We start from the raw sequence: 12,500 nt of genomic DNA on the forward strand, positions 1-12,500 counted from the left end.
TTCCTGCTTCCAGCTTCCTGTTTCCTGTTTCCAGCTTCCTGTCACGTCACTCCGTACAGGGGAAGTCCTGGCAGAACCGCTCCGCTTCCAGGTTCTGCTTACTCGGAGCGGATCACGGATCAGTGGGACGACCTGGATCTACCAGATCCCAAATGTGATCCACTGAGAGAGAGGCGGATCCACTGAGTGTTGACATGATCCTTTACAATCCACTCACACACACACACACACGCACACGCACACGCACACGCACACTCACACTCACACTCACACTCACACTCACACTCACACTCGCACGCACACACACACACACACACACACACGCACACACACACACACCCCTCTGTTTACGTTGGAGGCTCCGTCGCCGTCGGCGATTAGACGCCGCCTTTCCTCCATTTCCCAGAATCCACTTGTGTTTGTTTAAGAGAGTGAAGCTGGAGTGAAGGAGAGAGCGTGAGCTCATGTCTGCTGTGTGTGTGTGTGTGTGTGTGTGTGTGTGTGTGTGTGTGTGTGTGTGTGTGTGTGTGTGAGTGAGAGTGTGTGTGTGTGTGTGTGTGTGTGTTTTTATTGTGACTCAGAGTTTCTGAAGTCAGGACGGAGAGAAGAGAAGAACCAGAGGGACGGACGGAGACGGAGAGTGTGTGCACAGTGTGTTTGCGTCGTGTGTTCAGGTTGTGTGTTCAGGTTGTGTGTTCAGGTTGCGTGTGCAGACTGTGTTCACAGTGTGTGTTTGTGTTGTGTGTTCACAGTGTGTGTTTATCCCTGGTGAAGTTGTGAGTCCTAATAAGAGGCTGCAGTGTGTAACGCTGCCTGATGGCTTCCCTCTAATCTCTGAAACAGACCAGCTGGGACCAGGTGTGTGTGTGTGTGTGTGTGTGTGTGTGTGTGTGTGTGTGTGTGTGTGTGTGTGTGTGTGTGTGTGTGTGTGTGTGTGTGTGTGTGTCTGTGTGTCTGTGTGTGTGTGTGTGTGTGTGTGTCCCTGGGGGCCCCAAGTTGAAAAAGTTCAGCGCAGAAAAACAAGTGATTCACATGATGTCACTGATTATCAACACAACTACACAACTCCAGGAACCACTACACACAACTACACAACTCCAGGAACCACTACACAACTGGAGGAACTACACACAACTACACAACTCCAGGAACCACTACACAACTGGAGGAACTACACACAACTACACAACTCCAGGAACCACTACACAACTGGAGGAACTACACACAACTACACAACATTAGAACCGCCCGGGTCCTGCATCCGGCAGCTGCAGAACCTCAGTGTGTGTTCCTGTGTGTGTTCCTGTGTGTGTGTTCCTGTGTGTGTTCCTGTGTGTGAGTTCCTGTGTGTGTGTTCCTGTGTGTGTGTTCCTGTGTGTGTGTTCCTGTGTGTGTTCCTGTGTGTGTGTTCCTGTGTGTGTGTTCCTGTGTGTGTGTTCCTGTGTGTGTGTTCCTGTGTGTGTGTTCCTGTGTGTGTTCCTGTGTGTGTGTTCCTGTGTGTGTGTTCCTGTGTGTGTGTTCCTGTGTGTGTGTTCCTGTGTGTGTGTTCCTGTGTGAGTTCCTGTGTGTGTGTTCCTGTGTGTGTGTTCCTGTGTGAGTTCCTGTGTGTGTGTTCCTGTGTGTGTGTTCCTGTGTGAGTTCCTGTGTGTGTGTTCCTGTGTGTGTGTTCCTGTGTGAGTTCCTGTGTGTGTGTTCCTGTGTGTGTGTTCCTGTGTGAGTTCCTGTGTGTGAGTTCCTGTGTGTGAGTTCCTGTGTGTGTGTTCCTGTGTGTGTGTGTTGCTGTGTGTGTGTTCCTGTGTGAGTTCCTGTGTGTGTGTTCCTGTGTGTGTGTTCCTGTGTGTGTGTTCCTGTGTGAGTTCCTGTGTGTGTGTTCCTGTGTGTGTGTTCCTGTGTGTGAGTTCCTGTGTGTGAGTTCCTGTGTGTGAGTTCCTGTGTGTGTGTTCCTGTGTGTGTGTGTTGCTGTGTGTGTGTTCCTGTGTGAGTTCCTGTGTGTGTGTTCCTGTGTGTGTGTTCCTGTGTGTGTGTTCCTGTGTGAGTTCCTGTGTGTGTGTTCCTGTGTGTGTGTTCCTGTGTGTGAGTTCCTGTGTGTGAGTTCCTGTGTGTGTGTTCCTGTGTGTGTGTTCCTGTGTGTGAGTTCCTGTGTGTGTGTTCCTGTGTGAGTTCCTGTGTGAAGACGTTGTGAGTTTGTGCGACTGTTGTCTGATTGGCTGATGGAGCCGAACTCACCGAGATGTCCTTCTGCTGCTTCTCGTACGTCAGCGTGACGGTGGCGGCGGCGGCGGCGTCCGGCGGCGGCGCCAGCGTGAAGCTGAAGGGGGCGGAGCCTCCGGAGGATGTCAGCGCCTCCTGCAGCTCCTCCACGTAGCGATCAGCCTGCATCTCCAGGTCCTCGGCCTCGGAACGCACAGCCTCCGCACTGACTGGGGGGGGGGGGGGGCTTCCATCAAACAGCTGACTGGGTCGCTCTGGTCTCTGCTAAGCTCCGCCTCCCACTGTCCAGGTCAGTTCACCGTCACTGTGTGTTTCAGGTGTTTGTGTTTGTGAGGGGCGGAGCCTAATGCCATCCATCTCATCGCCGTGGAAACGGGAAACAGACCGGAGGCGTGACGACGGTTCATCAGAGCGGAGGAGGTTCCCCAAACCACCGGACGACAACGTTCCACTGAACACGGGTCGTTTTCCGTTTCAGGAAAGTCTCACGTCTCCACGGCAACGAGTCAGAGACGACCTCTGTTTCCATGGAAACAACAGAAACACCTGGTGGACGTTGTTGGTTGTTTTCATAATGAAACCATGAAGACATCCTGCAGAGAGCAATCCTGTAAACATTAAGTGTGTGTGTGTGTGTGTGTGTGTGTGTGTGTGTTTCACTGTGAGCTCTGAGTTGAGATCAGCCCTGACAGTCTGCAGTCGCTCTGTTGCCATGGAGACCAGCTGCTGTCAGCAGCCATGACAGTGAATCAGCAGTTTTTCATGCAGGATGAAGAAATGTTTTTTAAGAACTCAGAGGTGAAAGAGATGAGTTTTTCCACAGTGAGCGTCAGAAGCCTTTCATGGATTCATCCTGAGGTTTCCTGTCTGGAGGTTCATCCATTCATCCGGGGACAGACTGTGAAGATGTGAGAACTTTTGGATTTGAGCCAGAAAATCTCTCTGAAAGCATTGGAGTGGATGAAGAACGTTCTGCACTCTCCTCAAACAAACACATCTGGAGAGAGAACCGTTTGAGAGAGAGACGAAATGAGAGCTTTGTGAGAATCACAAGGAAAATAGCTCCGTTTAGAGGTATGATGTGTGGAGCTGGAGCCAGGAATGTGGCCGTGGGGACGAGAGAAACTTTTTGTTTATATGGAGAGTCTCTCCCATACACACCCATTATAAACTCCAGGAAGGCTGAAATTCTCACCACACTTTAAAGCTCAAAGATTAAATTTGGTGGAACTTATTGAAACGAGGTTTTCACATCTGGATAGAGAGCAAAAATGTCAACGTTTTGACATGTTATTGACGTCTCTACGTCAAAACATGGCGAGGCACGATGGACTTGTTCAAGATGATTTTTTTTTGTGCTTTTTGGGCGACTCATCCGGAATGAATTGGAAAAAATTCACGATTGTTGGCGTCACACTGGAGGACCCGGGATCCGGTCCGACGCCGTCTGGAAGAGCCTGAAACCAGGCGGACCGACCAGTCGCTGCAGCGTCAGGTCAAAGGTCAAACCTGCTGCTGAGATAGGAATCCGACGGGTTTTCCTCCAGGAGCTCGGCTCTGAACAGACCTGCTCTGACTGGACGCTCCGAGGCCTGCTCAAGGTCCCGACCCCAGGGTGACCCCTCAGCTGACCCCAGAGGTGACCCCTCAGCTGACCCCAGAGGTGACCCCTCAGCTGACCCCAGAGGTGACCCCTCAGCTGACCCCTGAGGTGACCCCAGAGGTGACCCCTCAGCTGACCCCTGTAAACCTGCAGCCAGGTGTGCAGATGAGAAGCGGTCAGCTGTGCAGCTCAGGCAGGTGGGGTGTGTGTGTGTGTGTGTGTGTGTGTGTGTGTGTGTGTGTGTGTGTGTGTGTGTGTGTGTGTGTGTGTGTGTGTGTGTGGTTCAGTTCCCTGTTGTGTATTTTGTTGCCATTAGTTACGGAGCGTGGGTTCCAGGTCGGGTTTTCTGCGCTTTATTCGTATTTGTTGTGTTTTCGGTTTGCGGCCGACGTGACGCACTGAACTCATGTCACAGGCGACACACATCCGACTCCAGAGTTCTGCAGATGACAGAGTGAGGGTTGTGTGGAAGCCTTCTGAAGGCTGAGACTCATCTGGATTCACCTGGACCAACCGGACCGGAAGTCCCTGAATGGACTCTGGTCCAGAACCAACAGGACCGCTGTGAAAAAATCCTCAGTCTCAAACTGTCCCAGAACCTGATCTGAAACCAGTCTGGAACCAGGTCTAACATGAATCTAGAACCAGTCTGGAACAGTCTGACTCTCAGGTGAACCAGAGACCAGAATCTGGACCAGGGTTCTGTAACCTTTCAGACCTCAAGAACCGTTTCAGTGATGTTCCTTCAGTCCAGCTGTTCTGGGTCCATAAAGAACCCGGAAACTTTAAATGAGGCGACTGCAGCTCAGGAGGTTCAGACAGAACCCAGATCTTCAGATGTGGTCCAGGTTCAGAGTAGTCAACGTTTTATTACAGTGAACCTCTTTTTTTTTTTACCTGATTTTACAATTCTCAAGGTTTTTGTTGAAAACGTTGAAATTCTTACTCTCTTTACCTCTCTTTAAGCAGCTTTGCCGGCTGTTTTCCAAACGTGTGTTCTTCTTTTAGAAGTTCTAAACATTTCAGGTAGTTTAAGCTGTCCTGTCACTTCTTGCCTCATTTCTTGAGGTTTTATCTGTTTTTCCTTGAACCTTTATTTGACTCCCTCAGAACCAACAGCGATGGACGTTGTGAGCGGTGCTGCGGAGGAACCATCGTAAAAACAGGTTGAATGTTCTTGTTCCGCTGCAGACGGACCGAGGAGCCGCTGAGCTCTGGTTCTGTCCCCGGGGGGACGCGGGTCGAGACGTACCTGCTCCGGTCCAGGCCTTCTGTCCGTCGGTCAGCAGGACCCGGAAGCCCGATCCGAGGCCCCGCCCCTCCCAGGCCACCCGCAGGAAGTAGGCGGAGTCCGGTTGGGAGGACAGGCGGATCTCCCGGACCGACGTCTCCATGCCTGCGGACACACAGTGGCGTTCTGTCAGTCCGGGGGGGGGGGGTTCCACAGGGCACGGCACTGGGATCACTGCAGTGGATCCACCACCGCCTGATCCACTGCTGCTCCGCTCACCACCAGTGGCCTCGGCGTTGAACCGGGCACCGCCTCCTGTCAGGGCGCAGCAGGTGTCCGGCGCCGCGGCCGCTCATTAGCGTTCTGCTGGGCTCGTACTGATTATAGAGCGGAGGCGAGGAAAACCTGTGGTTAGCGCTCACATGACCCTCACTGCTCTGGGAACGTTCTCCACAGAACATCAGCTGTTCTGCTGTTAAACTTCACTTTAAGGCAGGAGGAGGGAGGAGGGTCAAAGGTCATGATGTGACACCAGAAACCAAACAAACACTCAGAAAGTTACGCTAACTCTGGTTAATCCTACAACAACATGCAGCCTAAAGCAGATTAAAAAGATTATTTCACTTTATAATCTGATTCCAGAGGAGGAAGATGCTCTATAATCTGATGTTGGAGGAGGAAGATGTCAGAACAGCTGAAGCTGAAGCCGCTGCCCACAGTAAACATGGCGGCGGGGTCCTTCTTTCTGGACCAAACAAAGCCGCAAACGTTTAGGAAAGCACGTGACCGATGAGCGTGCTGGGCAGCGGGTTGTGTCTCCCGGTGATTCAGACTCCCGGTCGCGCTGTTTGTTTGTTTCAGCCTCCAATGCGGCAGAAAACGAGAGGAGAGCGGAGCGTGGCTAGGCTAAAGAAGCTAACCGGGTTTGTAAACAGAGGCACGTGAGCGCGGATCGGGCTCGTGGACGTGATCTCGTGGTGACGTCAGAGCGCGTGTTACCTGCAGCAGCTCCGCTTCAGTCCAGCCCGCGGAATTCTTCCTCCAAATGTTTTATTTGGCTTTAAATCAGCCTGAAGGCGAACAGGAAGTGAACCGAGGAGTCGTGTGACGAGCAACACATGCCCCGCCCCCGATGCGTCTCATTGGCTGCGAACGCTAACCCCGCCCTCACTGTAGCCAATCATCAGTCTTCTTCTACAAGACCTCAACCAATCCAGTCAATGAAGACAAGAGCGCTGACCAATCAGAAGCAGAGGAAGGCGGGTCCTCATGTTTAACCCCCCCTCCCCCCAAACAGCATCACGTTTGGAGTTTATATTGAAATGTCTGGTTTTCTTCGGGATATGAAATCTGGTCCTGGTTCCAAAGCAGATTCTCCTGGTTTTGCTAGTTCTAGAGTTGACAGTCACCATAACAACAGTCCAGCTCGGTCGTGTCCATGAACGCCTGTGTTCTCTGTGCTTCATGTTTACAGTATTGTTCTCTGGTTTCATCACAGAAACACACAACAGCTCCAGCTAGTGGACCGGCAGGAGAACTGCAGCGCTGCTCCCGTCGTTTTTCAGAAAGTGAAACTAAACTGATGGTTTTGACTGGAGAGGTTGCCATGGCGACGCAGCGTCCTCCAGGGGACACAGTGGTCGGGGACACGATGCCGTCCTAATGTCCTCCTCAGCAGGACGAGTCGTCCTGACGTCGTTTACTGGAAATCAATAAACGGATCGTTTTCCTCACTAAAGCTCGTCTGTTTTCTCGGAAGTGTTGAAAGAACGAAGCTCTGTGTTTAATCCTCCTCTCGGTTTCTCAACGTGAGGGCGGCGGCCCTCGGAGAGGACGGGACCTCCTCCGACCCGGACCGTGTCATCACTGTCATCTCCTCACAGCTCTGTGGAGCAGCATCAGGACCAGGTTCCCCCACGGAGCTCAGAGCCGCTGCAGGTGCAGCTTCTGAAAACTGCCTCCGAGGTGGAACTTTTTGAAAATGCTTTGAGTCGGTTTCCATGGAAACCGGAGAAAACAGTTTTTTACTGGTTCTGGTCCTTCTCCTAGAGCTTATCCTGGCCCCAGTTCTGGTCCTCCTCCTAGTCCTTGTCCTTGTCCTGGTCCTGGTCCTAGTCCCAGTCCTGGTCCTGCTTCTGCTCCTGGTCTCCAGTCAGAACAATGTTTCCTCCAGAGCGTCGTGACCTCCAGGCCGTTTCCATGGAAACAGACGTCGTTTACGGAACTTGTGTGCAAACGTGACACTTTTCTGAAACGGAAACACAAAAACAAACCATGATACTTGAGGCGTTGTCATGGAAACGGGGCCTCGGTTTCTGAAGAGGTACGAGATCGTGATGTGGTGCAAAGCATGCTGGGATTGATTCACCTCTCATCTGACCTGCTCTCCTGTGGATGTGGTCCGGCCAGCGCCTCCCACCTCCCGCCGCGTCTGATCAGACCAGCATGTGGGCGGTGGGGAGGCGGGGGACGGTAAGGCGGGGGGACGGGGGACATCGGGGGACAGCCGCCTCGCCGCCGGACAGCGCCGCCGCTGCCTCGTTACTGATCCTCCTGACGGCCATTAACCAGGAAGCACTTTCATCTGCTGCTTCCTGCTGCCGGTCGTTAGCATGTAGCCCTGAGCGCTGATGCTAACACACACACACACACACACACACACACACACACACACACACACACACACACACACACACACACACGGCAGGCAGTAATGGCTTCCAGCTCTGCAGTAACGAGGTTTTCATTCTTCAAGTTTTTTTTTCAGTTTCAGGTTTAAAAATGTCGGATCTGAACGTTTTAGCGTCGTTAGCTTGATGCTAACTCATTTAGCATCAGTGTGTTTTGTCACGTTTAGATTTCAGGTTGAATTCACTGAGTTTCGTCTTTCTGTTCAGTTTCTGTTCTCAGTTTGGATTCACAGAATGTGTAGTTCAGTTGTGTAGTTCTGTAGTTCGTGTTGCGTTTGAATAATTTGTGTATTTGATGTGTTTTCATTTCACTTGTGTTTACGTCTTTTGTGTGTTTTGGGGTTGTGTAGTTTGTGTAATTCCGGTCATTTCTCTGTAGTTTGTGTTGTGTTTTCTGTGTGCATTTCAGTTGTGTACTTTGTGTCATTCCGGTCATTTGTCTGCTGTTTGTGTAGTTTATTTTTTGGGAGTTTGTTTATTGTGTGTTCAGTTTCTGAGGTTTTGCAGTTTGTGTGTTTGTGTCTTCTGTGTGGATTTTTTTGTCTGTGTAGTTGGTGTGTTTCTAGGTTTGTGTAGTTTGGTAGTTTGTGTTGAGTTTGAGTAACTTGTGCGTTTTGGGTTGTGTATTTTGTATAATTGGCACTGTGTGTAGTTTGTTTTGTGCTTTAATAGCTTGTGCAGCATGTTTGTGTTGGTTGTGTGAGCCGGGGTTGTGTTGTCGTGGTGCGCTGCTTCATGAGTTGGAGGTAGTTGTGGTTGTTTGTGTGTGTGTGTGTGTGTGTGTGTGTGGGGAGGGAAGGGTTAGGGTTTCAGTATTCTGGACAGAATGAGCCACAACATCACACACGCACACACACGCACACGCACACACACACACACACACTGAGTAAAAGCTGTTGAAAGCAGTTCAGGCTGATGGAAAACTGAAGTCGTCTAACAACGATGATGATGATGATGATGAAGGTCTGAGGAGTGTGTGTGTTTCAGACTACAGGCGGAGTAAAGACCCCCAGCTGGGGGGGGGGGGGGGGGGGGGGGGGGGGGGGGTGGGGGGGGGTGAAATCAGAAGCAGGAGCTGTGTTGAAAGAATCCTCTGTTTACACACACACACACACACACACACACACACACACACACACACACACACACACACACACACTCACAGAGGATGTGTTGTGTAATCCAGCTGCGGGCTCTGGGGGGTCTGGACCCCCCTGGACCCCCCCTCCTTTGTTTACTCGACTCTGGCAGGAATCTGAACATGCAGACGTTTGTTCTAAAGTAATAGATTACTCTGTGACTCCCACAATGCAACAGGAAAGTTATATGAGGTTCCACAGCTTCATGTGAGGAGAGAGAACCAAAGGAACCAACAGAACCTCACTGAGGACCAGCTCCCCCTGCTGGACAGAGGAGGAGGAGGAGGAGGAGGAGGAGGAGGAGGAGGAGGAGGAGGAGGAGGAGGAGGAGGTGGAAGAGGAAGAGGAGGAGGAGGAAGAGGAGGAGGAGGAGGAGGAAGATGGAAGAGGAGGAGGAGGGAGGGAGGAAGAGGAGGAGGTGGAAAGAGGAGGAGGAAGAGGAGGAGGAGGAAGAGGAGGAGGAAGAGTAAAGAACCAACAGCACCATCCTGTGGCTCAGCTTATTATTTACACTCTACTGTTGTTTTCAGTGTTGCCATGGAAACCTGACGCTCTCTTGGAACAGTCTCCAGCTGTTGTCATGGAAACGAGCCTCAAACAGGAAGCAGACGGAGTTCAGTGAGTAGAAAATATATTGATTGCTCTGTCAGGTGATCCAGAGACCTGCTGCTGGAGCCACGGGGGGGGGGGGGGGGGGGGGGGGGGGGGCAGAGGGGGGGCAGCAAACGGCTCCATCAGCAGCTCTCATGTCGTCACATCCAGCTTCTTCAAAGTTCTTCACAATAAAGTTCAGTCATGCAGACGCGTCACAAACAGCAGCGGAACATGCAGAACCCGGGGATAAACAAACAAACAAACAAACAAACAAACAAACAAACAGAGCTCCAGAACCTTCCACCAGACAGCCTGGAAGCAGCAGGAGAGGCTGAGGCTGGACCTGCAGCCCGGACGCCCCCTGCTGGTAAGAGTGCAGCACTGCAGGGAACACGGTTCGATTCCTGAGCAGAAACACACCTTTACGCTGCACGTCTACTGTCTACCCCCCCGTTATAGCGGCGAGGCTGCAGCAGGAAGCTTTTACTGTGAAAATCTCTGGATGCTGAAATCAACGACTTTTAAAGTGACAATGTTTTAACATTAAACTCTTTGATCCAGTCCTCCTGCGCGACGGACATCAGGACTGAGTTCTGAGCGGTTCTGGTTCTGGTTCTGAGCCCCTCTTTCACAGCGGGAGGTCGTTTGGAAGCCCTGGGGGGTGAGGGGGGGTTCTGGACGTGTTCTGGACGGAGAACCCACACTGCCAAAGGTTCCAGGAGAACCGTATCGGCCGTAAAAACACTGAAGCTCCGAGTCCAGGGAACCTGCGATGCGTTCAGGAACCTGCGATGCGTTCAGGAACCTGCAATCCATTCAGGAACCTGCGATGCATTCAGGAACCGAAACGCCGGAGCACATCAGGAACAAACGGAACGGCAGAATGTAAACAGTTCAACAAATAAAAGCAGAACCGGTTTGGTTAAAAACGGAATGTTTTGGCTCTGAAGTTCCAGTCGGAGAACGTGAAGCTGAAAGCGAAGCAGCAGCTTGAAGGAACAAATAAAAACAACGGAACCGAGAACCGAAGCCCTGGACTCCTCCTCCATCAAAAACTTCCACACGGCAACGACCCCAAACTGTTTCCATGGCAACGGAGCTCCGAGACGGTGAAAACACAGCTTTTTGAAAATGATGTCTCCATGGAAACAGAGGAAAATGCTACTTTTTAAAAATGGTGAGAACATGCAACTTTTTGAAAAAGCTCCATCTCCATGGAAACAAGCGTTGTTTTGAAAACTCTGCTGTGTCGACCAGAAAGCAGCAGCGCTGACTTTACTGTGGGAACGCTGTGGAACGGCGCCGAGGCCCCGAGGCCTTGCTCCGATGTTGTGAACGGAACGTGACGTGGACCCGGATCAAAACGTGACGTGGATCCGGATCTGGTGGTGTTTCCTGTTTGTTGTGGAAGAAGAACAGCCGGAGACATGCAGCAACACTTTGACCACACATCTGCAACATCTGGAGGGCAACATGCAGAACGCCAGAACAGGGGAGGAACCAGCAGGGACCAGCAGGAACCAGCAGGAACCAGCAGGGACCAGCAGGAACCAGCAGGAACCAGCAGGGACCAGCAGGAACCAGCAGGAACCGCAGGGACCAGCAGGAACCAGCAGGGACCAGCAGGAACCAGCAGGGACCAGCAGGGACCAGCAGGGACCAGCAGGGACCAGCAGGAACCAGCAGGGACCAGCAGGGACCAGCGGGGACGCAGCGGGACCAGCAGGACCGACGGGTATTGTACACGATTGAGAAGATAAATTCTCTGCTGTAACAGAACAGAGTGTCGGTTTCTGTGCGTGTCGGGTTTCTGGCGGTGTCGGTTTCTGGTGGTGTCGGGTTTCGCTCGATCTTCAGTCCTGAAGCGTTCTGTCTCCAGTCCAGTACACCGAGACGTTAACTCAGGTTTGTCTCCTCCGGCGCTTGCGTGGACTCTGACCCGGGTCGACCCTCAGCTCCCGGTACTGCATCTGCACCACACACACACACACACACACACACACACACACACACACACACACACACACACACACACACACACACACACACAGCTGTAAAGCAGCTAAAATGATGTCAAAGCGATAAGCCAGTAGAAATCTGCTCTGAACGGTGAGAAACAAGACAGAACCCACTGTGGAACGTCCCGGGTCCCGGGTCCCGGGTCCCGGTCCTCAGTTCTCGGTTCTCAGTCAGACACTCACCACCTGGACGTCTGACGGCACCCTGGAGAGGAAGTCCAGAAGCTCGTTGTTGTCGATCAGGTACGGATCCCGAAGCTTCTTGGTGAATTTATTCACACCTTCAGGGAGAGAAGAGCTGGAGGTTAGCATCATGCTAAAGGTTAGCATGCAGCTAGAGGTTAGCATCATGCTAAAGGTTAGCATGCAGCTAGAGGTTAGCATCGTAACAAAGGTTAGCATCCAGCTAGAGGTTAGCATCGTGCTAAAGGTTAGCATGCAGCTAGAGGTTAGCATCATGCTAAAGGTTAACATCCAGCTAGAGGTTAGCATCGTAACAAAGGTTAGCATCCAGCTAGAGGTTAGCATCATGCTAAAGGTTAACATCCAGCTAGAGGTTAGCATCCAGCTAGAAGTTAGCATCGTGCTGAAGGTTAGCGTCCTTCCACGCCGCTGAAGGGGACATGGACATGTGGACGTGTGGACTTGTGGACTCACCCCAGGCCAGCACCAGGTACCGCAGAGGGACGAGGTAGAGAAGAAACGTGGCCAAACATAAGGCAGCGACGGCCAACCAGCTGAGGAACGGGACGGTCCAGTTCACCGTGCTACCGGGGACAGGGGACACCGTGTGAGAGACCGCGAGACAGTCAGACACCGTGAGACACTGTCAGACACCGTGAGACACTGTGAGACAGTCAGACACTGTCAGACATTTTCATAGACACCATATGAAACACCATTGGACACTCTCAGACACCATGGGACACTGGAGGACACCGTCAGATACACCGTCAGAGACTGTTGGACACAGTCGGACACGGGGACAGGAGTGGACATACTTCTTCAGGCGCT

General features: G+C 52.0%; 2 protein-coding genes across 2 annotated transcripts in view; both read right to left on the minus strand.

Moving 5' to 3' along the window:
* xrcc4 (X-ray repair complementing defective repair in Chinese hamster cells 4) overlaps positions 1-6,192 on the minus strand; it is a 13,438-nt gene extending 7,246 nt beyond the window's left edge. Inside the window, exons 1-3 of the mRNA XM_030084229.1 lie at positions 6,045-6,192; positions 5,067-5,210; positions 2,227-2,420 (exon numbers count right to left, since the gene is read on the minus strand). Coding sequence (XP_029940089.1) covers positions 2,227-2,420; positions 5,067-5,208 — 336 coding nt within the window. The 5' untranslated portion in view covers positions 5,209-5,210; positions 6,045-6,192. The remainder of the gene's footprint in view (positions 1-2,226; positions 2,421-5,066; positions 5,211-6,044) is intronic.
* Positions 6,193-11,092: 4,900 nt separating this feature from the next.
* LOC115382476 (multiple C2 and transmembrane domain-containing protein 1-like) overlaps positions 11,093-12,500 on the minus strand; it is a 25,166-nt gene continuing 23,758 nt past the window's right edge. The window contains 4 exon segments of the mRNA XM_030084214.1: positions 11,093-11,438; positions 11,670-11,767; positions 12,144-12,253; positions 12,488-12,500. The exon segment at positions 12,488-12,500 is cut by the window's right edge and continues 97 nt beyond it. Coding sequence (XP_029940074.1) covers positions 11,370-11,438; positions 11,670-11,767; positions 12,144-12,253; positions 12,488-12,500 — 290 coding nt within the window. The 3' untranslated portion in view covers positions 11,093-11,369.

This window comes from Salarias fasciatus (assembly GCF_902148845.1).
Source record: "Salarias fasciatus chromosome 7 unlocalized genomic scaffold, fSalaFa1.1 super_scaffold_4, whole genome shotgun sequence".
In the NCBI taxonomy this organism is placed as follows: domain Eukaryota; kingdom Metazoa; phylum Chordata; class Actinopteri; order Blenniiformes; family Blenniidae; genus Salarias; species Salarias fasciatus.